Source organism: Pleurodeles waltl, chromosome 9 (assembly GCF_031143425.1).
Source record: "Pleurodeles waltl isolate 20211129_DDA chromosome 9, aPleWal1.hap1.20221129, whole genome shotgun sequence".
Taxonomy (NCBI): domain Eukaryota; kingdom Metazoa; phylum Chordata; class Amphibia; order Caudata; family Salamandridae; genus Pleurodeles; species Pleurodeles waltl.
Window position 1 is genome coordinate 154,013,805 of NC_090448.1, and position 27,499 is coordinate 154,041,303.

Genomic DNA, 27,499 nt, shown 5'->3' on the forward strand with positions numbered 1-27,499 from the left:
AACCAAAACTTCCACTGGGGGTGACCAAAAGAAAGGGGTTACAAAGCCTCCCCAGGAGAAAGTGGGTGACACTAGAAACAAAGAAAAAGAGTCCCCTGTGGGCCCCCAAAAACCAGACCAGGTGGGTGGGCCCAGAGACACAACCCAAAACAAAGGTGGGTACCAGGGTAAGAGCTGGGATGCCACTAAGGCATGGTGCCATAACTGTAAACAGACAGGGCACCACACCAAGGACACTTCTTGTCCCAAAAACAAACCCCCTAGCAAAATCCCAGGGGTGACCAGTGTAGCCATTGGGGATGACTCCTCAGATGAGGAGGTCTTCATAGCCTTCAACTGGAAAAAGGGCCCAACAGGTGAGTTGGAGATTCCAGAGGGAAGTAGACACTTCCACCACCTACAGGTGAATGGAATCCCAGCCACTGCCCTGAGAGACACTTGTGCCAGTCACACTATTGTGCATGACAGGCTGGTGTTCTCAAACCAGTACATCCCAGGTGAGATGGCCAGAGTAAGAGTTAGCCCAGACAGGGTCACTAATAGGCCTGTGGCTTTTGTGCCCATAGAAGTGGGTGGAACTTTTAGCTGGAGAAGGGTGGTAGTCAGTACAGACCTCCCCCTTGATTGTCTCCTTGGAAATGACTACCCAGAGGTTAGTCAGAGCCTAAGAGAAGAACTGGTCCAGGGCCAGTCCTCTCCCAAGGATTCTGGAGTGCCTGCCTCTGCAGTAAATGCAAGTAGGCCCCAGAAGAAAAAGAAAAGGAAACAGAATAGGAAAGGTGGACAACCTTTAGCCAAGGTTCCAGCAAGCCAAGGAGATTCTGCTCCAGTAGGGGAGAACTCCAAAAATGGTTTTGATAAAGTCCAACCTGACCCACAAGAAGTCCTGGCTAGTCAGGCAACTGTTAAGCCTGAGTGGGTGGCTCCTCAGCTAACAGAAGAAAGAGTGGAAGAAGGGTGTTTACTACAAGATGTGGTAACCCCCCCCTCTAATACAGCAGACAGGCACCCTGAACCCAAAGAAGCCTGTAACTTAGCCCCTTCCCTTGTAGGTGAAGAGCTAAAGGTGTGGTTCTGGGCACTGACAGCTGTCAGTGGCCTCTGCTGGGTGTTAGCCTTTATGGCTGCACTATCCTTGGCATGGTGGTCTGACCCCATGCCAAATAACAAGTTAGGCCCCCTGACCCTGTTGGTCATGGTGGGGTTACTCCAGCTCTGGGTAACCTCTTTGGGTAAGCTAGGGGTGACCCTGGCTAAGATAAGATTAGCAGAGGTGGATACCTCTGACCTCAAAATAGAGAGAATGGGTGAAGACATAAAAAGCACAGACAAGAGGCAGTTCAGACTAGGTCCTATCACTGTGGAAGTGGGTCAGTTCCCCAGAGGGAATGACCTGAACAGGAGGATGTAAGGCAGAGTAGGCCCTGCAACAAACCAGCCTATTTCCTCTACTCTTCCTCGCCTGACAGACTAGGAAGACTCTCCCAGCTTTGGCTGAGTCTCCTGGCCTGTGGGCTGGGGGGGGCTTGTGTAAAGAAATGGCTCCCTGTTGCAGTTACCCCCCACTTTTTGCCTGATACTGATGCTGACTTGACTGAGAAGTGTGCTGGGACCCTGCTAACCAGGCCCCAGCACCAGTGTTCTTTCACCTAAAATGTACCATTGTTTCCACAATTGGCACAACCCTGGCACCTAGGTAAGTCCCTTGTAACTGGTACCCCTGGTACCAAGGGCCCTGATGCCAGGGAAGGTCTCTAAGGGCTGCAGCATGTCTTATGCCACCCTAGGGACCCCTCACTCAGCACAGACACACTGCTTGCCAGCTTGTGTGTGCTGATGGGGAGAAAATGACTAAGTCGACATGGCACTCCCCTCAGGGTGCCATGCCAACCTCCCACTGCCTGTGGCATAGGTAAGTCACCCCTCTAGTAGGCCTTACAGCCCTAAGGCAGGGTGCACTATACCACAGGTGAGGGCATATGTGCATGAGCACTATGCCCCTACAGTGTCTAAGCAAAACCTTAGACATTGTAAGTGCAGGGTAGCCATAAGAGTATATGGGCTGGGAGTCTGTCAAAAACGAACTCCACAGCTCCATAATGGCTACACTGAATACTGGGAAGTTTAGTATCAAACTTCTCAGAATAATAAACCCACACTGATGCCAGTGTTGGATTTATTAAAAAATGCACACAGAGGGCATCTTAGAGATACCCCCTGTATTTTACCCAATTGTTCAGTGCAGGACTGACTGGTCTGTGCCAGCCTGCTGCTGAGAGACGAGTGTCTGACCTCATGCGGTGAGAGCCTTTGTGCTCTCTGAGGACAGAAACAAAGCCTGCTCTGGGTGGAGGTGCTTCACACCTCCCCCCTGCAGGAACTGTAACACCTAGCAGTGAGCTTCAAAGGCTCAAGCTTCGTGTTACAATGCCCCAGGGCACTCCAGCTAGTGGAGATGCCCGCCCCCTGGACCCAGCCCCCACTTTTGGCGGCAAGTCCAGGAGAGATAATGAGAAAAACAAGGAGGAGTCACTGGCCAGTCAGGACAGCCCCTAAGGTGTCCTGAGCTGAGGTGACTCTGACTTTTAGAAATCCTCCATCTTGTAGAAGGAGGATTCCCCCAATAGGGATAGGAATGTGATCCCCTCCCCTTGGGAGGAGGCACAAAGAGGGTGTATCCACCCTCAGGGCTAGTAGCCATTGGCTACTAACCCCCCAGACCTAAACACGCCCTTAAATTTTGTATTTAAGGGCTTCCCTGAACCTAAGATTTTAGATTCCTCCAACAACAACAAGAAGGACTGCCCAGCTGAAAACCCCTGCAGAGGAAGACCAGAAGACAACAACTGCCTTGGCTCCAGAAACTCACCGGCCTGTCTCCTGCCTTCCAAAGAACTCTGCTCCAGCGACGCCTTCCAAAGGGACCAGCGACCTCTGAATCCTCTGAGGACTGCCCTGCTTCGACGACGACAAGAAACTCCCGAGGACAGCGGACCTGCTCCAAAAAGACTGCAACTTTGTCTCAAGAAGCAGCTTTAAAGAACCCTGCAACTCCCCGCAAGAAGCGTGAGACTTGCAACACTGCACCCGGCGACCCCGACTCGGCTGGTGGAGAACCAACACCTCAGGGAGGACCCCCGGACTACTCTACGACTGTGAGTACCAAAACCTGTCCCCCCTGAGCCCCCACAGTGCCGCCTGCAGAGGGAATCCCGAGGCTTCCCCTGACCGCGACTCTCTGAAACCTAAGTCCCGACGCCTGGAAAAGACCCTGCACCCGCAGCCCCCAGGACCTGAAGGACCGGACTTTCACTGCAGAAGTGACCCCCAGGAGTCCCTCTCCCTTGCCCAAGTGGAGGTTTCCCCGAGGAAGCCCCCCCTTGCCTGCCTGCAGCGCTGAAGAGATCCCTTGATCTCTCATAGACTAACATTGAAAACCCGACGCTTGTTTCTACACTGCACCCGGCCGCCCCCGCGCTGCTGAGGGTGAAATTTCTGTGTGGGCTTGTGTCCCCCCCGGTGCCCTACAAAACCCCCCTGGTCTGCCCTCCGAAGACGCGGGTACTTACCTGCAAGCAGACCGGAACCGGGGCACCTCCTTCTCTCCATTCTAGCCTATGCGTTTTGGGCACCACTTTGAACTCTGCACCTGACCGGCCCTGAGCTGCTGGTGTGGTGACTTTGGGGTTGCTCTGAACCCCCAACGGTGGGCTACCTTGGACCAAGAACTGAACCCTGTAAGTGTCTTACTTACCTGGTAAAACTAACAAAAACTTACCTCCCCCAGGAACTGTGAAAATTGCACTAAGTGTCCACTTTTAAAGTAGCTATTTGTGAATAACTTGAAAAGTATACATGCAATTGAAATGATTCAAAGTTCCTAATGTACTTACCTGCAATACCTTTCAAACAAGATATTACATGTTAAATTTGAACCTGTGGTTCTTAAAATAAACTAAGAAAAGATATTTTTCTATAACAAAACCTATTGGCTGGATTTGTCTCTGAGTGTGTGTACCTCATTTATTGTCTATGTGTATGTACAACAGATGCTTAACACTACTCCTTGGATAAACCTACTGCTCGACCACACTACCACAAAATAGAGCATTAGTATTATCTATTTTTACCACTATTTTACCTCTAAGGGGAACCCTTGGACTCTGTGCATGCTATTCCTTACTTTGAAATAGCACATACAGAGCCAACTTCCTACAGTAAGGAAAAGCCTCCTTGGCATGGTTACCCCCTGACTTTTTGCCTTTGCTGATGCTACGTTTTGAATTGAAAGTGTGCTGAGGCCTGCTAACCAGGCCCCAGCACCAGTGTTCTTTCCCTAACCTGTACTTTTGTATCCACAATTGGCACACCCTGGCATCCAGGTAAGCCCTTTGTAACTGGTACCTCTGGTACCAAGGGCCCTGATGCCAGGGAAGGTCTCTAAGGGCTGCAGCATGTCTTATGCCACCCTGGAGACCCCTCACTCAGCACAGACACACTGCTTGCCAGCTTGTGTGTGCTGGTGAGAACAAAATGAGTAAGTCGACATGGCACTCCCCTCAGGGTGCCATGCCAGCCTCTCACTGCCTATGCAAGTATAGATAAGTCACCCCTCTAGCAGGCCTTACAGCCCTAAGGCAGGGTGCACTATACCATAGGTGAGGGCACCAGTGCATGAGCACTGTGCCCCTACAGTGTCTAAGCCAAACCTTAGACATTGTAAGTGCAGGGTAGCTTAAGATTATATGGACTGGGAGTTTGTCAAACACGAACTCCACAGCACCATAATGGCTACACTAAAAACTGAGAAGTTTGGTATCAAACTTCTCAGCACAATAAATGCACACTGATGCCAGTGTACATTTTATTGTGAAACACACCCCAGAGGGCACCTTAGAGGTGCCCCCTGAAACTTAACCGACTATCTGTGTAGGGTGACTGGTTCCAGCAGCCTGCCACACTAGAGACATGTTGCTGGCCCCATGGGGAGAGTGCCTTTGTCACTCTGAGGCCACTAACAAAGCCTGCACTGGGTGGAGATGCTAACACCTCCCCCAGGCAGGAGCTGTAACACCTGGCGGTGAGCCTCAAAGGCTCACCCCTTTGTTCCAGCACCGCAGGGCACTCCAGCTAGTGGAGTTGCCCGCCCCCTCCGGCCACGGCCCCCACTTTTGGCGGCAAGGCCGGAGGAAATAATGAGAATAACAAGGAGGAGTCACTGGCCAGTCAGGACAGCCCCTAAGGTGTCCTGAGCTGAAGTGACTAACTTTTAGAAATCCTCCATCTTGCAGATGGAGGATTCCCCCAATAGGATTAGGGATGTGACCCCCTCCCCTTGGGAGGAGGCACAAAGAGGGTGTACCCACCCTCAGGGCTAGTAGCCATTGGCTACTAACCCCCCAGACCTAAACACGCCCTTAAATTTAGTATTTAAGGGCTTCCCTGAACCTAAGATTTTAGATTCCTGAAACTACAAGAAGAAGAGGACTGCTGAGCTGAAAAACCCCTGCAGAAGAAGAACAGAAGACACCAACTGCTTTGGCCCCAGTCTTACCGGCCTGTCTCCTGCCTTCCAAAGAAACCTGCTCCAGCGACGCTTTCCAAAGGACCAGCGACCTCTGAATCCTCAGAGGACTGCCCTGCTTCAAGAAAGACAAGAAACTTCCGAGGACAGCGGCACTGCTCCAAAAGAACTGCAACTTTGTTTCAAAAGAGCAGATTTAAAGACCCCTGCAACTCCCCGCAAGAAGCGTGAGACTTGCAACACTGCACCCGGCGACCCCAACTCGACTGGTGGAGAACCAACACCTCAGGGAGGACCCTCCGGCGACTCCGAGACCGTGAGTAACCAAAGTTGTCCCCCCTGAGCCCCCACAGCGACGCCTGCAGAGGGAATCCCGAGGCTCCCCCTGACCGCGACTGCCTGAACTCTAATTTCCCGACGGCTGGAAAAGACCCGCAGCCCCCAGCACCTGAAGGATCGGAACTTCCGTGCAGGAGTGACCCCCAGGAGGCCCTCTCCCTTGCCCAGGTGGTGGCTACCCCGAGGAGCCCCCCCCTTGCCTGCCTGCACCGCTGAAGAGACCCCTTGGTCTCCCATTGAAACCTACAGAGAACCCGACGCTTGTTTGCACACTGCACCCGGCCGCCCCCACGCTGCTGAGGGTGTACTTTCTGTGTGGACTTGTGTCCCCCCCGGTGCCCTACAAAACCCCCCTGGTCTGCCCTCCGAAGACGCGGGTACTTACCTGCTGGCAGACTGGAACCGGGGCACACCCTTCTCTCCATTGAAGCCTATGTGTTTTGGGCACCTCTTTGACCTCTGCACCTGACCGGCCCTGAGCTGCTGGTGTGATAACTTTGGGGTTGCTCTGAACCCCCAACGGTGGGCTACTCTGGACCCAAAACTGAGACCTGTAAGTGATTTACTTACCTGCTAAAAATAACAATACTTTACCTCCCCCAGGAACTGTGAAAATTGCACTGTGTCCACTTTTAAAACAGCTATTTGTGTTTTATGTGAAAAGTATATATGCTACTGTAATTATTCAAAGTTCCTAAAGTACTTACCTGCAATACCTTTCAAATGAGATATTACATGTAGAATTTGAACCTGTGGTTCTTTAAATAAACTAAGAAAAAATATTTTTCTATAACAAAACCTATTGGCTGGATTTGTCTCTGAGTGTGTGTTCCTCATTTATTGCCTGTGTGTATGTGCAACAAATGCTTAACACTACTCCTTTGATAAGCCTACTGCTCGACCACACTACCACAAAATAGAGCATTAGTATTATCTCTTTTTGCCACTATCTTACCTCTAAGGGGAACCCTTGGACTCTATGCATGCTATTCCTTACTTTGAAATAGCACACACAGAGCCAACTTCCTACACTGAGTCTGGTGTTAACTGCGTTGTAATATAAACTGGATCTGTTGGTGGTGGCTTGTACTTTTTCTCCACCCTTGGAGTTATGGCTCGGCCTTTAACAGGATCCTGAAAGATTTGTTTTGAATGTTTTAGCATTCCTGGGAGCATAGGTAGGCTTTGGTATTGGCTATGAGTGGAGGATAGCGTGTTAAACAAAAAGTCATCCTCAATTGGTTCGGAACGCAAGGTGACGTTATGGAAAGCAGCTGCCCTTGCGACCACCTGTGTGTAAGATGTACTGTCCTCAGGTGGCGACGGACTCGCAGGGTACGAGTCTGGGCTGTTGTCCGATACTGGAGCATCGTAAAGGTCCCATGCATCGGGATCATCTTGACTCATTGTAGTATGAGTCGGGGAGTGCATCAGTGGAGGAGTTGTTACCGGTGATGTGTGAATTGATGGTGGTGGAGACGGTGGTGGAGTTGTTTTTCTTGCTACCTTTGCCTGTGGCTGCTTGTCCTTTTCTTGAAAGGCAAGTCTTCTTTTAATTTTAATTGGGGGAAGAGTGGTTATCTTCCCTGTGTCTTCTTGAATGTGGAGCCTTCTTTGAGTATAGTCTGGCTCTACTGCTTCAAGTTCCTCTCCGAATTTATGCTTTTGCACTTGGGAGGACAATCCTTGTTCCTCTGTATAGGAACCTGTTTTCGGCTCCGAGGCTGGATGTTTCAGAACCGAAACTTTTTCGGACGTCTTTTTAGGCTCCGAAGAAACCTTTTTTATTTTCGGCGTGGTGGTGGCTCGGTGCCGAACTTCTTCGGTGCCGCTGTCCCAGTGCCGAAATTTCTCGGAGCCGATGTCTTGGGCCCGAGATTGCTGTGTGGCGGTATTTGACCGGAGTCGGATGACTTCGACACAAGCGTGCCCTTTTTCGGTGCCTTGGATCGGTCACCTATTTTTTGGGTTAAGCCATGGCCTGTTGGCGGTGGCGTCCCCTGGGCTTTTATTGTCTTCTCGGGAGTCTTATGTTTCGACGTTTTACTCACGGTTTTCGGCATTTCTTCGGCCTCCAGCTCTTCCGAGTCCGACTCGTGGATGGAGAAAGCTTCTTCTTCCTCCTCGAAACACTCTTGTCCTGTCGGCATCGACGCCATCTGCAGTCTTCTGGCTCTTCGGTATCTTAATGTCTTCCTCGACCGAAACGCTCGACAGGCTTCACAAGTATCTTCCTTGTGCTCTGGAGACAAGCACAAGTTACAGACCAGATGCTGATCCGTATACGGATACTTGTTATGGCATTTTGGACAGAAGCGGAATGGGGTCCGTTCCATCAGCCTTGAAGTCACATGTGGCTGGGCCGACCAGGCCCCGATGGGGGACTGAAAAAAAAACCCCGAAGGGCCACCGGAGCTCTTCAAAATTCGGTGTCGATCTGTTGTAACTAACCTGATACCGAACGCAAACAATACTGAAGTTTTTTCCGAGATTCTAACTAACTTTCCGACCCGAAACACGGAGCGAAAAGGAACACGTCCGAACCCGATGGCGGAAAAAAAACAATCTAAGATGGAGTCGACGCCCATGCGCAATGGAGTCGAAATGGGAGGAGTCCCTCGGTCTCGTGACTCGAAAAGACTTCTTCGAAGAAAAACAACTTGTAACACTCCGAGCCCAACACCAGATGGCGGGATGTGCACAGCATGTGTATCTGCAGCTACACATGCCATCGAACATATATATATTTATATATACACAATATAAGAATCTGAGAAAGGAAAAGAAAAAAAAAAAAGAAGCACAGAGAACTTTTGAACATCAAGGCAGACAAAAAGAAATATATATATGTATATCAAGATGAGCACACCGCCCCATCCTGACCGCAAAACGCGCTGCACCCAGCATGGGGGCAGATGCTTCAGTCACCTTATTTGCCTCCCGTCAGCCAGTTGGCGGACCCAGCCACAGCAAGTTGGCGCCACTGGCTCGGCAGATTGAGACACTATTTCCAGGTCACCTGGGAAACAGAGGCTGCAATATACAGCTCCCTCATGCTACACTTTGGAGGCGATGAGCTCTACGAACTGTTTGAGACGCTACCCAACATGGAAGGCAACAATGATTTTGACGCCACTGTGGAAGCTCTCAATCAGTGGTTCGACCCCCAGCTCAACCCCAATTACAAGAGATTCAAGCTAAGACAGGCAAAGCAGACTGACACAGAGTCGGTGGGTGGGTTTTACGTGCGGCTGCGCAAACCCACAAACACGCGTACAGGCCTCAATCAGCACAACAAGATAAGGGCCCAAATAATCCATGGGTGTTGCTCCAACTGTAAGGAAATGCCTCCTTGGCATGGTTACCCCCTGACGTTTTGCCTTTGCTGATGCCAAGTGTTGATTGAAAGTGTGCTGGAACCCTGCTAATCACGCCCCAGCACCAGTGTTCTTTCCCTAAACTGTACCTTTGCTTCCACAATTGGCACACCCCTGGCACTCAGATAAGTCCCTTGTAACTGGTACCCCTGGTACCAAGGGCCCTGATGCCAGGGAAGGTCTCTAAGGACTGCAGCATGTCTAATGCCACCCTGGGGACCCCTCACTCAGCACATGCACACTGCCTCACAGCTTGTGTGTGCTGGTGGGGAGAAAAAGACTAAGTCGACATGGCACTCCCCTCAGAATGCCATGCCATCCTCACACTGCCTGTGGCATAGGTAAGTCACCCCTCAACAGGCCTTACAGCCCTAAGGCAGGGTGCACTATACCACAGGTGAAGGCATATGTGCATGACCACTATGCCTCTACAGTGTCTAAGCAAAACCTTAGACATTGTAAGTGTAGGGTAGCCATAAGAGTATATGGTCTGGAAGTTTGTCAAACATCAACTCCACAGTTCCATAATGGCTACACTGAAATCTGGGAAGTTTGGTATCAAACTTCTCAGCACAATACATGCACACTGATGCCAGTGTGGAATTTATTGTAACATACACCCAGAGGGCATCTTAGAGATGCCCCCTGAATACCAACCCGACTTCTAGTGTGGGGCTAACCAATTTCTGCCAGCCTGCCACAACCAGACGAGTTGCTGGCCACATTGGGAGAGTGCCTTTGTCACTCTGTGGCCAGGAACAAAGCCTGCACTGGGTGGAGGTGCTTCACACCTCCCCCTGCAGGAACTGTAATACCTGGCGGTGAGCCTCAGGACCCCAGAGCATCCCAGCTAGTGGAGGTGCCCGCCCCTCCGGCCACTGCCCCCACTTTTGGCAGCAAGGCTAGAGGAGATAATTAGAAAAACAAGGAGGAGTCACCCACCAGTCAGGACAGCCCCTAAGGTGCCCTGAGCTGAGGTGACCCCTGCCTTTAGAAATCCTTTATCTTAGTTTTGGAGGATTCCCCCAATAGGATTAGGGATGTGCCCCCCTCCCCACAGGGAGGAGGCACAAAGAGGGTGTAGCCACCCTCCAGGACAGTAGCCATTGACTACTGCCCTTACAGACCTAAACACCCCCCTAAATGTAGTATTTAGGGGCACCCCAGGAAATTAGATTCCTGCAACCTCAACTACAAAGAACGACTGCTGACCTACAAGGTTGCAGGGACGACGACAACTGCTTTGGCACCAGCCCTACCGGCCTGTCTCCCGAGTCGAAAACCTGCAACCAGCGACACATCCAACAGGGACCAGCAACCTCTGAAGCCTCAGAGGACTGCCCTGACCTCCAGGACCAAGAAACTCCAGTGAGCAGCAGCTCTGCTCAACAACCTGCAACTTTTCTTCAACTTTAAAGACTTCACTCTTCCCACCGGAAGCGTGAGACTTCACACTCTGCACCGGACGCCCCCGGCTCGAGATCCAGAGAACCAACACCACAGGGAGGACTACCCGGCGACTGCAACCCAGTGAGTAGCCTGAGATGACCCCCCTGGACCCCCACAGCGAAGCCTGCAGAGAGAATTCAGAGGCTCCCCCTGACCGCAACTGCCTGTAACAAGGGACCTGAAGCCTGGACAAAGCACTGCACCCGCAGCCCCCAGGACCAGAAGGAACCGAACTTCAGTGCAGGAGTGACCCCCAGGCGACCCTCTGCCTAGCCCAGGTGGTGGCTGACCCGAGAAGTCCCGCCTGTGCCTGCCTGCACCGCGAGAGTGACCCCCCGGGTCCCTCCATTGAAATCAATACAAAACCGGACGCCTGCTTTGAACAATGAACCCAGCCACCCCTGTGCTGCTGAGGGTGTGTTTTGTGTGCCTACTTTGTCGTAGTTTGGACTCTTGCTCTGAGCAAGACTGCTGGTTTAAGGATAACAGTACTTTTGTTTGTAGGCGACAGAGTCTTTCCTACAACAAGTTGCAACTGTTGTCCCAACCTTACCGGCTCACTAGCAGTACCTCACTAGAAACACAATAGTAAAAGGTGATTTAAGGCAGTCGCTTACGCATGGACTCAAAGTAAGATATCTCAGGGTATGTCGTGGTTAAACAGAGATTACCCTTTTCTCACAGATTTATTATGTCTCATACAAACACAGGCAATGACACAGATGCAGTAAAGTTATAATAGCTTTTTATTTAACATAACTGCAATTTGCGATAAGTTGCATGGACTGCAATGATTAGGATAATGAATATAGCAAGTAACAGTATTGTGAAGAAGAGAGTCATTATTATGAAGACCCCCACCAATTTGCAATATATAAAAAAGATATATAAGATGGAATATGCCCTATTACCCTCATGTGAATAGGCCTAACCTCCTAACTAAAGGAGAGCTGGGTTTGCTAAACCTAATCTGCCAAAGCCGTGTCCATGAGAGGAGCCCCCAACCCTTGTTACCTTGGAATGAGGTCTCTATCTCAGACTCCGTAGGGATACGAAGACTGGGTCAGCGTCAAGACGACTGCAGCATCGATATCAGCGATGCCCTCTGGTCGGAATCCCTCTGATTATCTGTCTAAAGTGTGATGTATTTATACAGATGTACAAGGTCCCCTGACGTAAGTGTATTCCTAAACAATAGATAACAGGCATGCTTGCGACAGCAATTAATATCAACAATCCCTCGAAAGTATAGAGAGGGAAAATCCCTAAGTGTGAACACCTACTGTTTGTTTGTCTTTGGTGCTTGATCTTGACTCCTTGGCGCGGTGACACTGATAATGAAACTCATAACAAGTGGCCTAACTATAAACAAGGCAGCCATCTTAGAAGAAATAAATAATTAAATGAGCTAAGACAGAGCAAGCTAAGTAGGTTAAAAGTCACTAGGTGACGGGGGCACGAGTCTACAAGCCAGCGGCTAAGCTAACTCCTGCTATCCCATTAAAACAAACTAGGATTCACTACAACTTGTGTCCCACCCCCCCCAGTGCTCTATAAAAAAACCCTGATCTGCCTCACGAGGACACGGGTACTTACCTGCTGGCAGACTGGAACCGGAGCATCCCTGTTCTCCATAGGCGCCTATGTGTTTTGGGCACCTCTTTGACCTCTGAACCTGACCAGCCCTGAGCTGCTGGTGTGGTAACTTTGGGGTTGCCTTGAACCCCCAACGGTGGGCTGCCTATGCCCAGGAACTGAGACTTGTAAGTGTCTTACTTACCTCACAATCTAACCATTACTTACCTCCCCCAGGAACTGTTGATTTTTGCACTGTCTACTTTTAAAATAACTTACTGCCATTTAAAAAAAAAAAAAAAAACTGCATATGTTATTGTTCTAATTCAAACCTTACCTGTGTGCAGTACCTTGCATTTTATGTATTTACTTCAAATCTTGAACTTGTGGTTCTAAAAATAAATTAAGAAAATATATTTTTCTATATAAAAACTATTGGCCTGGAGTTAAGTCTTTTGTGTGTGTTCCTCATTTATTGCCTGTGTGTGTACAACAAATTCTTAACATTACCCTCTGATAAGCCTACAGCTCGACCACACTACCACAAAATAGAGCATTAGAATTATCTAATTTTGCCACTATCTTACCTCTAAGGGGAACCCTTGGACTCTATGCACACTATTTCTTACTTTGAAATAGTATATACAGAGCCAACTTCCTACACCAACCTACTGCGCAAGCTCATGCTATGGCAACCCGGCATCTCACTGGATAAAATCCTAATCCTGGCACTGAGTTCAACAAAACTGACACCAGTGAAAGAGAAACAAATCTATCTCCTCCAAGGGTGCCCGGAAAACTGGTGGCTATTTTTGCCCCCAGAAGCCAGATGACGGGGGCTGTGGAAACTGCGGCTTTGACCACAAAACACCGGGGGGGGGGGGGGGGGGGGGTGCCCAGCGAAGGGGAAGGCCTGATCTAATTGGGGAAAGCCAAACCACTTCACCAAGGTCTGCCAATAGGGGCAGCCCAGGCCCAGAGCCGCAGCAGCGAGAAGAGCCACGATACGACAAGTGAAGCCTGTCAAAGACACTGGTACATTTGCCTCAGAGACATGCCAAGGGAGCAGGCAGTACAAGGACGAAGAGGACGAGGACATCATCTTCATTTAGTTCAGGGAGGCCAGAGCAGAAACAGAGGCCACAGCCCATGTGAACCGTGAACATCAATGGTGCCCCAGTAAAGGCGCTTATCGACACCGGCACCTCTGTAAATGTCATGGACATGGAGCAGTACCACAAGCTGTTGTCCCCATCTCCCCTCTCTCCTGCCGTGTCTCAGAAAATTCTACACCTGCGGGGGCCAAGACCCGATACCTTTGAGAGGGGCAATTGAGGTAGTCATCAGCCGTACCAGCCACTCAACAAGAGCGAGGTTCTATGTGGCCGATGGGAAGAAGGGGACTTTGCTGGGCTGCCACATGGCCAAAGACCTCGAGCTGGTCTTTGCGAGACAAATACATGACTCCCACACGGAGATGTGCTGGCAGAATTCCCGGGACTTTTCAGAGGGCTAGATAAGCTTAAAGGAAAACAGTTCCAGCTGCATGTCGACCCTACGATCAAGCCCACCGCTTTGAGACACTGGCGGCATTCCGTTCCATCTATAGCCTCTTGTGGAACAAGAACTTCGGACTCTTAAGGAACAGAAAAGGTCACGGGCCCGATACCCTGGGTGTAACCCCTCGTAATCGCCCCCAAAGCCGAAACATTCATGGACCATCCACCTGTGCATGGATATGCGACTACCCAACGAGGCCATCTAGCAAGAGCATCACATTACCCCTACTATGGATGACATCATTGCGGACCTAAACGGAGCCCAGTGGTTCTCCAAGTTAGACCTGAACTCTGGCTACCACCAGCTAGAGTAGGAAGGCTGTTTTTAAAGTCAGAAGCATGAGAGAACAATTATGAAGCGGCTCAAAAGAAGTGTACATTAGGAGGGTCAGAACGAAATTCAAATCCCATAGGGGCATGATGGAAAGGGGTGGAGAGAACATGTGGGTAAGACCCTAAAAGAACCTGCTAATAATAGGAGAATTAAACAAAGAGGGTTTAATCCTAGGGTTTAATCCTAAAGACTGCAACATTCACAGTGTTTTTACAGTCTGTTGTCATTGCTCATAATTTACAAGACTGCGATGGTGGACCAAGAATTAGGGCGTTATACCTCACAACCACTAGCCTCAATTCAGGTCTGTATGTTCCTTCTTCACGTTTAATTATGAGGTCTGGTCCCAACAGCCTTTGTCTATAATGGGCTAGTGGGTATTTCTAGCTCCTAATGTTTGAGGCTTCTGAGGTGCCATAAAGTTTCACTCAGTTTCCAAGTGCACCTCATGGATCTAGACTATGAACATTCAGATGAGGGTTATCTTTACAATTAAATAAAATATGTAGTGATTTGTCTTGTGACTTACTGACAACGTCTGCGAGTAAACAGAAATGAGGGATGCATATTATACTAATGACTTTGTCAATGGAATGTTGTATGATTTTCCATAGGCCAATTCCTGTGAGTTCAGACTTGCGCTATATAGAGGGTGTTTGTTGTCTCTATTTGATCTGTTAATTTCTCTCTGTCCCTATGGCAATCAGTTATGTCCTGTTTCAGTGTTGATGTGGAGCAATAACAGTGAACATGAAGGCTACAAAGCTCCAAGAACGCCCTTCTTCTGTGTTACTCATAAATACCTTTACTTGAACAGGACAAAGTTTCAGAGTTTGAATGGGGAGGACTGGGGAGCTACTAACACTTGCATTTACCTGAGAGCCCAGGCTTTTGGGAAAACAGGGTTTGCAGGGCAGGTTCCTGTTGAGGGCAGCAAGGCGAAGGCTACCAGAGCTTTTGTCTTGATCCTAGTCTGCTTGTGTGGCTCCTCCAGCTAGGCCTAGCCAGAGCTGTCAAAATGTTGGAAGAGAGATAAAGACTTCCTAAGAGAACATACAGGATGCCAGTATCAAAATGTTTTTTAAGAGGATGTCTGTGAAAATAAAAGCCCAAGTTATAAGGATGGTGGTAGGTGCTTTTCAAGGGAGCATTAAAGATAATTAGATGAGGTATGTTACTGAATTTGAATAGAGGTAAGGGCTGCAGCTAAAATGCTTATTTGTGTTTCTGTTAATAAAGAAGTACGGTCACAGCGTGCAAATCATAATACCAGAAGTAACCAGCAGTGTTAAAATAAAGATAGGTGGTTTGCAATTCAATGCTTCTTCATGTATTTCACAATGATAATAAGGACTGGAAGGTTTACAAAAGTAGGTTAGAACACAGTTTTTTTCATATGCTGGGCTGGTCATCAACACATCAATTGTGATATTGTGCCGAAGTATTACCTTCCTTCAACCCATTATAGGTCTCCTTACAGAATATTAAAGGTGGAACCTTTTTCTTCAATAGTTCAATGTTCATAGCGGTTTCCAAATCTAGCTTCTCGTTTCTGAAAAAAGAGCACATCCTCCTTTAAATATGTAATTTCTGTTTTGACATACAGTATTTCTCTAGAATTTACAACAGATACACAATCACTTTCAAAACATCTGTATAGGACAAGTTTCAAGGTGGGGTGCACTAGCCAAAGAATCTGGTAGAACCCAAAAAGTTATCCCAAATTTCCAGCACCAACCAGGAAAAAAAAAACTCTGGGCACATAGCAAGTAAGAGACCAGGACTCTCAGGGAATGCACTAGACCCACCTCTAAGAGACCAACTGCAGCACGTGCTAGCCTAGAAACATACTCCTTCAGAGCAGCAGTGCCAATTTTCAAGGGGAACCCGGGCCAAACACCTTTGAAATACTGCTGTGGAACTGCCCCACAGCTCCACTGGATATAAGTTGACAGTTCTTTGGACAGCTGTTGATGCAATACTCTATACTTACAAAACCAACTAGATGTCCCCCAGAGGTCTGCCTGCCCAGCAGAGGACCAGAAACTCCAGAGGACAGCAGTCCTGTCCAGAAGAACCCTCCAAAAAGGACTCGAGAACCACCCAGATCTGAGAGCCCTGCCCACCGGTCCAGAAAAGCTCAGTTTAACCTCTGGGGAGCCCCTGGACTCTGTGCACACTATACCTCATTTTGGTATAGTATACACAGAGCCAGTTTCATACATTGGTGGATCAGTGGTGGGATCTATGACTTTGCATTTGCTGGACTACTCAGCCAATACCTGATCACACAACTAAGTTCCAAAGTTGCCTTTAGATTCAACTGATTTTTGAATTGCCAATTTTTCTAAATTTTGCTTATGAAATAACATCTTTTAAGTAACTGCTCCAATGACAAGCTGAATCACTATCTGGTTTACCTAGGTCCAATTTCTCCCTAACAACTGGGAAAGAAGGAAGACAATTTGGTCAAGACTAGGATGACCAAGACTTTCACTGGGGTGATCAGAAGAAAGGGGTTACAAAGCCTCCCCAACGGAATGGTGGTGAGACACCTAAGGATAAAAGTAAAGAGTCTTCTTTAGGGCCCCCAAAAATCTGAACAGGAGGGTGGGACAATCTTCACGAGACATGCCTGTCTCAAAAAGAATCCCCCTAGTACCGCACCAGCTAGCAGAGGTATAGCCAGTCTCCAGGTGGGATCAACAGTGTGCCCAGAACACTGAAGCTAATTTAGTTTCTGAGGGTGGGGTTAGATGTTGCCACTCTTGCTGTGTGGGCTCCCTAATTTGAAGAAATACAGACAGAATCTCTTGATTAATGGGACTAAGTTAGACGCCCCAAGGGATACAGGTGCCAGTGTCACCATGGTGACAGTAAAACTGGTTTCCCCAGGACAGTATCTGGCTGGACAAACTTATTTAGTCGCCAATATTGACGATGTGACTAAGGTCCATCCCATGGCTATGGTGACCTTAAAATGGAAAGGGGTTACTGGCATGAAACAGGTAGTGGTCTCTTCTGCAATCCCAGTTGAATGTCTGCTAGGGAATGGCCAGGAGTACTTAGCTTTGGCTGAGGAGGAACTCAAAACCCATGCAACCATGCTGGGAATCCCTGAGATGGTGTGTGTGACAAATAAAGCACAAAGCCAAGCACAGGGTGAAAATGAAGTGTTGGAGCATGGAATAATGGCTCAACCTTCCAAGAGAAAAGGCAGGAAGACTGGGGGCAGCTTCTGTACAGCACAAAAAAAACGTTTTACCATCCTCTGAGGGAACTGAGCCCATGGAACTTGACCCCTACAAGGTAGAACTCTTGGACCCAGGGGGACCCCCTAGGGACCAGCTGTGCCAGGGACAGAGAACCTTTCCCACTCTTGAAGGCCTGAGACAGCAAGCATCTGCACAGGAGAAGGTAGATGTCAGTGGCTCCCAAACGGTCTATTCGGAGGAGGTACTCTTATGCACTGAGGCCAGATACCCCAAATCTAGTGCAATCAGGAGAGTCGTAGTACCTCAGCAGTTCAGGGAATTCCTCCTCACTTTAGCACATGACACCCCCCAACATGTCTCAAAAGATAAAAGAGTTTTGTAGCTCCAAGCCACTGGTAAGAAAGGTGGCCACCCCAAGGGCCCCCAAATTCTACCACCAGTGGTTTGGTTTCCATTTGAAAGGGCTGGTGTGGGCATAGTGGGTCCACGTGAACAACCCACAGCCTCAGAAGACTCTCTTGGGAATGGTTAGTCTCATCCTCTTTCGTTTGGGAGGGGGTTGTGTAGGACAGTACCCCTTTTGGAACGGTTATCCTCCCCACAATTTTTACCTGGTATTGATTCCAACGTGGCTGAGTGTGTGCTGGGATCCTGGTAAACAGGCCCCAGTACCACTGTTCTTTCCCTAAATGGTACCATTGTTTCCACCTTTGGGACACCCCTAGCACAAGGCTAAGTCCTTCTAAATGATGCCAATGGTACCAAGGGCTCTGTGACAAGGGAAGGTCCATAAGGGCTGCAAAGGACCCCTCACCAAGCACATGCATACTGCCATTGCAGATTGTGTGTGTGTGTCAGTGGGGAGAAAAAGGTTAAATCAATATGGCACTCCTTCCAGGGTGCCAGGCCCACCAACTACTGCCTGTGGCATAAGTAAGTCACTGCTCTAGCAGGCCTTACAGCCCCAGGGCAGGGTGCACTATACCACAGGTGAGGGCATAGCTGCATGATCTATATGCCCATACAGTGTCTTAGTTCATTCTTAGACATTGTAAGTGCAGCGTAACCATATCAAGTACATGGGCTGGAAGTCTGTCATTACGAACTCCACAGCTCCATGATGGCTTCACTGAAGGCTGAGAAGTTTGGTATCAAACTTCACAGCACAATAAACCCACAGTGATGCTAGTGTTTGATTATTGTACAAAATACACAGAGGGCATCTTAGCGATGTCCCCTGTATTCTCCCCAACCCTTTAGTGCAGGACTGACCAGTCGGTGCCAGCCTGCCACTAACAGACAAGTCTCTGACCCCATGGGATGACAGCCTCCTCACTCTCTGGGGTCAGAAACAAAGCCTTCTCTGAGTGGAGGTGCTTCACACTTCCCTCTTGCAGGAACTGTAACACTTGGGGTGAGTCTGAAAGGCTCAGGCCTCTTGTTACAGTGCCCCAGGGTACTACAGCTAGTGGAGATGCCTGCCCAAGGACCAAGCCCCACTTTTGACAGCAGGTAAGGATAAGTTACTTACCTGTAAATCTTAGTTCTCTTCCTCTTCAAAGTCATAAACACTGAATATTCCCACACACGTGCGGGGATCCCGGAGCATATACAAACACACATGTATATGTATGAAATAACTATGCAAAATAACATTTTAGTATATACTTTCAATACCAATACAACACAAACATGTGTAAACAGCAATGCAGTCTATGTTGAGAAACAGGCTAAAAATGCTTTATTTTTTGGAGCTTTTTTTTTCTAAACAAATTAAAACCTTCAATGAAAGTTAAAATGTTGTGTATTCAAAGTAGAAGGCACAGAAAATATAAGCAATCCATTTTAGAAGAGAAAAACTACATTGCAAATAAAGGAGCATTATTAGCCAATAGGCTGCATGCAGGTTAATACAGCAGAACCAAAAAATTGGCACCGTGCCTTTAAGACCCTGAGCACCTCCAGTATCCCTCCATGCCTCAGGGATGAGAGTGAGGTGACAGTTGGTTCACAGTTAGGTCAGTACTTTTTTTCAGTGATAATGAGCAATCGCCTAGACACATGAGTATCGATGCACTTCTAAAAATCGTGTCCGGGGAGGAGGGTGGGTTGTTTATGACTCTGATGAGGATATCCCTGGAAGAGAACTAGGATTTACAGGTAAGTAACTTATTCTTCTCTTCCAGGGGATCCTTATCAATAATCATAAACACTGAATAGATTAGCAAGCCTATCCCCGAACACTGCGGACAGAATGATAAAAGTGCAGGGAAAATCTACTATGCTATGCAAATCAATTTCTTAGAGAAGCTTGACCCACTTGAGTGTCTACTTTGCCATCTGAATCTATACAGTAGTGTCTGGTAAAAGTATGTACAGATCTCCATGTGGCAGCTTTGTAAATCTCGAGATGGGTACATTCTTAATAAGGGCTGCAGTAGCCGCCTTTCCTCTCGTTGAGTGAGCCTTAGGCCTAGCTGATAATTGCTTGTTAGCCAATTGATAAGTAGTCAAAATACATGAAACTATCCATCTGGAAATAGTTTGTTTTGAAGCAGCTTCCCCTGTCCTCATATGTCCATAGTTAACAAGCAGACAATCAGATTGTCTAACTGACCTAGTCGCATCCAGGTAAAATGTGAGCACCCTCTTAAGGTCTAGGGATTGCAAAGCTTTCTCCGCCGGAGTAACAGGATTAGGGAAAAATGTTGGAAGCGATGTTGTCTGATTAATGTGGAAGTCCGACACCACCTTAGGCAAGAACTATGAATGTGTTCTCGGAACCACTCTGTTATCATGGAAAACAGTGAAGGGTTCCCTCGAACAGAGCCTGAATTTCGCTGACCCTCCTAGCCAAAGTAATGGCTACCAGAAAAGCAGTCTTCCATGTAAGGTGTTGCAAAGAAGCTTTGTGGATGGGTTCGAACAGGAAGGCCATGAGTCTAGATAAGACCACATTCAATTCCCATGGGGGTGAAGGTTTCCGAATTGGGGGAAAGACTTTCTTCAAGCCCTCTAAGAAATCCTTAACTACTGGCATAGCAAAGAAGGATTTCTAAGAGGGCAATTTACGATGAGCTGTAATGGCAGATAAATGTACCTGAATAGAGGAGAACTGCAGTCCTGACCTCGCCAGATATAACAGGTAAGGCACAATAACCTCCTCCTCCTGAGCCAAAATAGGATTGTGATTGTGCTGCCGGCACCACATGTAGAACCTCTTCCACTTGAGGAGCATTGCGTAGACGGTCTTTTAGTGTCAACACCAGAGCAGTACGCGCTCTATTGGCGACAAAAATGCAAAAACCCAGCACTCTCAAAACAACGTAATTTATGCATTGTGCTGATATGTTGTGGTTTAACCTTTTTGCTTTGCAGAGTTCAATACTGAAAACGTATTTTTAATAGGCTTACAAATACTGTTCCTTTGCAATGTATTGCTGCAGGTTTTCAGAGTGTGTTAGGGTGTGGCCCCTTTCCAGGGCCTTCCAGAGACTTTCCCTGCAACATGCCTGGGCGTGGTTCTGGGCTGGGCCAAGACTATAAAAGAGAGCAAGCCCAACTCTCAGTGCTCACTATTCAGAGGTCCCGGTGCAGAGCAGCAGCTTCTTCCTGAGCTCCTGTCCCGGCGGCCTATTTGGATCTTCCAGTCTTCTGCCCTTCATCCTTCATTGGTGATCATTGTTCCAGGCGCTAAGACAGTGGTAGGACTGCTCCGACACCGTTATTGAGAATTTTCATATGCTTGGTTTAATTCTTAAATAAGTAACAGATTACTTGCACGCTACCATTTCTTGACATTTATATGGTAGTTTACAAATAGGCAAGACGTGCGATTTGTTTCATAAAGGTTTGTCTTTGTTATTCATTGCGTGCTACCATTTCTTGACATTGGCATGGTGGCTTAAGAATCGGCAAGACGCGCGATTCGTTTTATGGTGTTTAAACACTGTTGTCCATTGCGCGCTACTATTTCCTGACATTTACATGACGTTTTACGAATTGGCAAGATGCGCAACTCGTTTCATGAGGATTTAACTTTGTTGTTCATTGCGCGCTACCATTTCTTGACATTTACATGGTGGCTTAAGAATCGGCAAGACGGGCGATTAATGATGATTTGACTTTGATATTCATTGCGTGCTACCATTTCTTGGCATTTTACATGGTGACACTCGAATCGGCAAGACGCACGATTCTCTCCTCAAGTTTATTTCATGTTGTTTATTGCATGCCACTATTCTAAGAGATTTATGATGTAATATTCGAGTTGACAAGTTATGTGATTTGTTTCCTGAATCCATATTGTGTTATTCATGGTGCACAATCCTATCTGCAATATGCGCAATTTGTGTTGAAACATTTTAAGAGTACACAGAAGGCCAGAGTTTCTAGATGCAATATTGTATGGTCCAAGTATACATTCTCAAAACAGGATTTATATGACTGGTTTAAAATTTAGTCAGAATGTTTTTTTTCTGATTCTCATGTAAAGGAAAGTACTTGAATAAGAACGTTTTCATTTAATTCATCTTGATTGCCTTACAGGTATCCGGCCATCTTGAAACTTAGTCATTTTAAACTTAACTCTTAGATTGTTCATGTTTTCAGAGTGACTAGGCTTAGAATCATAGTCTAGTATTGATTCAGGAGATATAATTTTCATATCGTGTGTTCTAACCTTTTTCTTATTGCAGGTCTCCTTCCCAGCTGTTCCCTTCCTAATCCCCTCTTGAACTCTCTCAGTCTCTGTGATTTATCTATCAGGGTCTTGGAGCTGTTCAGTGGTGGACGTGTTGGGAACGTGCACAGACCCGGAGGATCTGGTGACTCTGACATTTAGACTCCTTTAAAATGTTCATACATTCCTGCGAGAGCCCTAGATGTCCATATTGCAGGATTTCAGGAGCCATGCTGCCAAGCTCAGCGAGGGAAGGTTGGGATGTAGAATTTCCCCCCCTAGTCTGTAGAGGAGATCCAGTCTGCACGGCAGCCTCCTGTGCTGTTGTTCTGACAACTGGAGGAGTTCTGTGTACCAGTATTGTCGAGGCCATTGTGGGGCTACAGCCGGTATCAGGGGAATCAGTGGAAAAGCGTAGAGGAATGTCCCTGACCAGTCTATAAACAGGGCAGTCCCCGAACGGTAGAACCTAGACGCGAAGTCTGGGCATTTCTTGTTGACATCGTCTGCAAATCCATCTAATAGAGGTTGACCCACCGCTGGAAGATGTCTGCTACAACCTCGTCATGAAGAACCCAATCGTGGGAGTCTACGAGACTTCAGCTTAGGAAATCTGCTTCGGAGTTTTGCTGTCCCGAGAGGTGGACCGCTGTGAGGAACATTCCCCTTGTTATCAGCCAGTGCCAGATGGTTTGAGATTCCCAAGACAGAGAACGGGACCTCGTGCCCCCCTACTTGTTTAGATAATACATCTAAGTTTTATTGTCCGCCTGGACTAGAAGTGACTTCCCCTTGATCGATGGGGCAAACGACTTGAGAGCAAGGTGAACCGCTCTCAGTTCCAGTAGGTTGATGTGGTAACTCTGTTCCTTGCTGGACCATAAGCCCTGAGCTTGGAGGGGGCCCAGGTGAGCCCCCCAGCCCTGTAGCGATGCATCCGTTACCAGGGTGTCGGAACGGAATGGACTGGTGAAAAGGAGCCGCGACCAACAGGTGGTGTCTGCGCATCCACCATTGCAATGATTGTAGAGCCCCGGTTGAAAGAGCTATCCTGACCTCCTATTGGGCTGTGTGTTGATTCCACTGATCCTCTAGAGCCTCTTGAAGAGGCCTCATGTGTAGCCTGGTATTCGGAACAATGAAAATGCAGGAGGCCATGGAGCCCAACAGAGATGCTACCTGACGGACCGTAGGTCTGAGAGTACGGGGAAGAGTGTGACACTTCTTCGTTATTGATGATAGTCGTTCCTCCGAAGGATACACCCTTTCTAGTTTGGTGTCTAGTATTGCCCCCAGATAATGGAGGGTCTGAGTTGGTATGAGAGTGGACTTCTGGAAATTGACCTGCAAACCCAGAGAGCTGAAAATGTTCAGAACCAGGTTGAGATGTTTTACAGCCTGTTCAGCGGTGGTGGCTTTGAGCAGCCAGTCTAGGTATGGATAAATAAAAAAAAATCTGTTTTCTCAAGTGCGCCGCTATAACACATTTGGAGAATGTCCGAGGGGCTGATTTTAGGCCGAAAGGCAGCACTCTGAACTGGTAGTCTGAGATGCGACTACGAACCAAAGAAATTTCCGACGTTTGGGAACTATTGGAATGTGAAAGTACGCATCCTGTATATCTATGGAGCACATCCAGTCTCCTCGATGTAGCTGAGGGAAAATCTGATGAAGAGCCAGCATTCTGAATTTTTGTCTTTGAATGTATTGGTTCAGAGGTCTCAGATCCAGAATGGGTCTGAAGGACCCTTCTTGGCCTTTCTTCCTAACCAGAAAATAGCGGGAATACACTCCTTTTCCTCGCTGAGCGAACAGAACCTTTTCTATCGCTCTTTTCTGCAACAGGATGCAAACTTCTTTTTGTAGTACTGAGTAATGAGCAGGCACTGACCTCGTTGGCGGTAGAGAAGGTGGAGGAGATTTGAACCGGAGAGAGTAACCATTCTCTACAATGTTTAGCACCCATTTGTCTTTTGTAACAGCGTGCCACTCGTGAGCGTTATTGGTAATACTTCCCCCCACTGGAGTGGCGGACAGGGTTAGGGGAAGCGAGTCCTCATTGTTTTCCTCGCTGCCCTGGGAGTAGACTGATGCGGTCTACTCGGAGCACGGTCTCACACGGTTTTGCGTTGCTGAAAGAAAGGCCTCCCCTGCTTCTGTTGAGGCCTCTGGGACCCGTGATGGGCTTGAACACTCTGTTGAAAGGGGTGCTTGTCATAGGGCCTGTAGCTCCTTCTATATTCTCTTCGCCTATCGAGGCCCACCGCCTTCATTGTGTCTACCTCCGATTTCATCCTCGCCATCTCATCTTCAGGGTGAGATCCAAATAACGAGGTTCCATTGAACGGAAGGTTCAAGATTTGGTGCTGTGCTTCTGCCTCAATCCTGTAAGGCGCAGCCATGAAGATCTCCTTGCACAAATGCCATGTGCATAGTCATGAGCTGCCAAATTCGCGCCGTCTGCAGCAGCACTAATGACTTGGTTGGAAACCAAACTCCCCTCTTGCAAGATCTCCTGAAAATCTTGCCTGTCTTCTCTAGGCAATTTGTCAACAAATCTGTTCAGAGAGTCCCACAAGGAACGGTCGTACCTTCAGAGAAGCGCAGAAGCACTGGGGACCTTCATGTATGCTGCTGCAGTACCACACATTTTCCTGCCCAATTAGTCCAAATGTTTACTCTCCTTATCTGGAGGGACCGCAGATGATGACACCACGGAATGAGTTTTCCGGGCAGCAGCCAGAATCACAGAGTCCAGAGGAGAATCGACTCTAAGGAACAAAGGATCCTGGTCTGGGGCTTTATATTTCTTTAGTATCCGAGCCGGAGCAGAACGAAGGCTAACCAGAGTAAGAAAAGTGTCCATAGCCGGTTGTAAAAGATCAGGAACCAGAGGCAGTAACTATCTGGAAGAGGCACGTTGATGCAGGGTCTCAAAGATCACGGATGATGACGTAGTCGGTTATGGAATATCTATGTTCAGCTTTTGGGCCCCTCTGACCAAAACCTCATTGAAGGTAGTAATATCGTCAATTGGTGATACCCAGGGGATAGAACTTCTTCCTGAGAAGAGAGGTTCTGTTTCTTTTTCCGTGCTGAAGCTGGTTCCCCAGTCTTCTTTCCTTTTCTCTTGGAAGGTTGGGCCATTATTCCAGGCTCCAACACTTCTTTTTCACCCTGAGCTCTGCACTGTGCTCTAGTCTTGACACACCAGTTCAGGGATACCCAGCATGGCAGCATGGGTTTTGAGTTCTACCTCAGCCCATGCTGAGGACTCCAGGTCATTTCCAAGCAGACATTCTCCTGGTATAGCAGAAGAGACTACCACCTGTTTCAGGACAGTGACCCCTCCCCATTCTAAAGTTACCATAGCCATGGGATGTACTTTAGTCTGATTGTCACCATTGGTGACTGGATAAGTTTGTCCAGTCAGGTATTGTCCTGGTGAAACCAGTTTGTCTGTCACCATAGTGACACTGGCACCTGTATCCCTCAGGGCCTCTAATCTAGTCCCATTAATTAAGAGCTGCTGCCTGTATTTTAGCATGTTAGGCGGCCAGGCAGCTAGTGTGGCTAAGTGCACCCCACCCTCAGAGACTAATGTAGCTTCAGTGTGAACCCTGATTTGCTCTGGGCACACTGTTAATCCCACCTGGAGACTGGCTATTCCAGTGCTAACTGGAGTAGTAGTTGAAGTGGAACCTTTCTTGGGACAAGCCTTTTCTCCAGTTTGGTGTCCATGCTGGCTACAGCTGCGACACCAGGCCTTTTTGGGATCAAAGTTTTTACCCTTGTATCCAAATGAGGATTGTGAAGAGGCTTTGGACCCGACTTCCTCCTTTGCAGGTTTTTTGGGGCCTGTAGAAGACTCTTTACATTTTCCCTTGGATGTCTCACCACTCTTCCCCTGGGGAGGCTTTGTGACCCCATTTCATTTGGTCACCCTTTTCTTGACCCAGTGCTCTGCCTTCTTTCCCAGTTCTTGGGGAGAAATTGGACCTAGGTCTACCAGATGCTGATGCAGTTTATCATTGAAACAATTACTTAAACGCTGTTCCTTCATAAACAAGTTATACAGCCCTTCATAATCATTTACACCCACTGCCATTAATCCAACCATCTAGTGTTTTGACTGAGAAGTCAACAAAATCAACCCACGTCTGGCTCAAGGATTTTTGAGCCCCCCTGAACCTAATCCTGTACTCCTCAGTTGAGAATCCAAAGCCCTCAATCAGGGTAGCCTTCATGAGGTCATAGGATTCTGCATCTCTACCAGAGAGTGTGATGAGTCTATCCCTACACTTTCCAGTGAACATTTCCCAAAGGAGAGCACCCCAGTGAGATCTGTTTACTTTTCTGGTTGCACAAGCCCTCTCAAAAGCTGCGAACCATTTGGTGATGTCATCACCATCTTCAAATTTTGTTACAATCCCTTTGGGGATTTTGAGTATGTCAATACTTTCTCTGACCCTATTTAGGTTGCTGCCACCACTGATGGGAGCTAAACCCATCTCTTGTCTTTCCCTCTCTATGGCTAGGAGCCGTCTCTCCAAAGCCAATCTTTTGGCCATCCTGGCTAACAGGAGGTCACCTTCATTGAGGCTGCCCTCAATGCTTCCAGAGTTACTGGACTCCCCTGTGGAAGAACCAGTATCTCTGACTACCACTTGTGGAGTCAGGGTTTGAGGGACCCTGGCCTCCCTAACTAGGACAGGAGGGAGGGAATCATCCTCCTGCTCACTAGCTGTAGGGTTATCCTCAGAGGGATGGTCTCTTGCAAACTCTGCCAAAAGCTCCTGGAGCTTAACTTTGGTACGGTTTGACCCAGTCTATCTTTTTTAGTTTACAGAGAGTCCTTAACTCTGACATCCCTAGAAGCAGGTAAGGGGTGAGGTTGAGTTCCATCACCATCTCATCTGTGCTAGACATTACTTTTCTAAAAGTTGGGATACTTTTTAAGAATCTAAAACTATTTCTAGAACTTAATCCAAACTTTTACAAAACTTTTAAACTCTAAAAGAAATGCTAACAGGGACTTACACAAGGCCCTAGCAGGACTTTAAAAAAATTTGAAAAATAGTTCAAATTGCAAAAATCTGGTTCTAATGACAATTTTTGGAATTTAGTCATGTGATCAGGTTCTGGCTGAGTGGTCCAGCAAATGCAAAGTCTTTGACCCACCGCTGATCCACCAATGTAGGTAGTTGGCTCTATATATACTATTTCAAAGTGAGAAATAGTGTGCACAGAGTCCAAGGGTTCCCCTTAGAGGTAAGATAGTGGCAAAAGTAGATAATTCTAATGCTCTATTTTGTGGTAGTGAGGTCGAGCAGTAGGCTTATCAGAGGGGAGTGTTAAGCATTGTTGTACACACACAGGCAATAATTGAGGAACACAAACTCAAAGACTTACTCCAGGCCAATAGGTTTTTATATTGAAAAATATA

The 27,499-nt window shown here is 47.8% G+C and overlaps 1 protein-coding gene across 2 annotated transcripts in view; it reads right to left on the bottom strand.

The window, feature by feature from the left end:
• The window catches only part of TASOR (transcription activation suppressor), a 773,668-nt gene that overhangs the window by 525,928 nt on the left and 220,241 nt on the right, over positions 1 to 27,499 (bottom strand). For both annotated transcript variants that reach the window (XM_069206460.1, XM_069206459.1), the window contains exon 10: positions 15,606 to 15,709. In XM_069206460.1, coding sequence (XP_069062561.1) covers positions 15,606 to 15,709 — 104 coding nt within the window. The remainder of the gene's footprint in view (positions 1 to 15,605; positions 15,710 to 27,499) is intronic.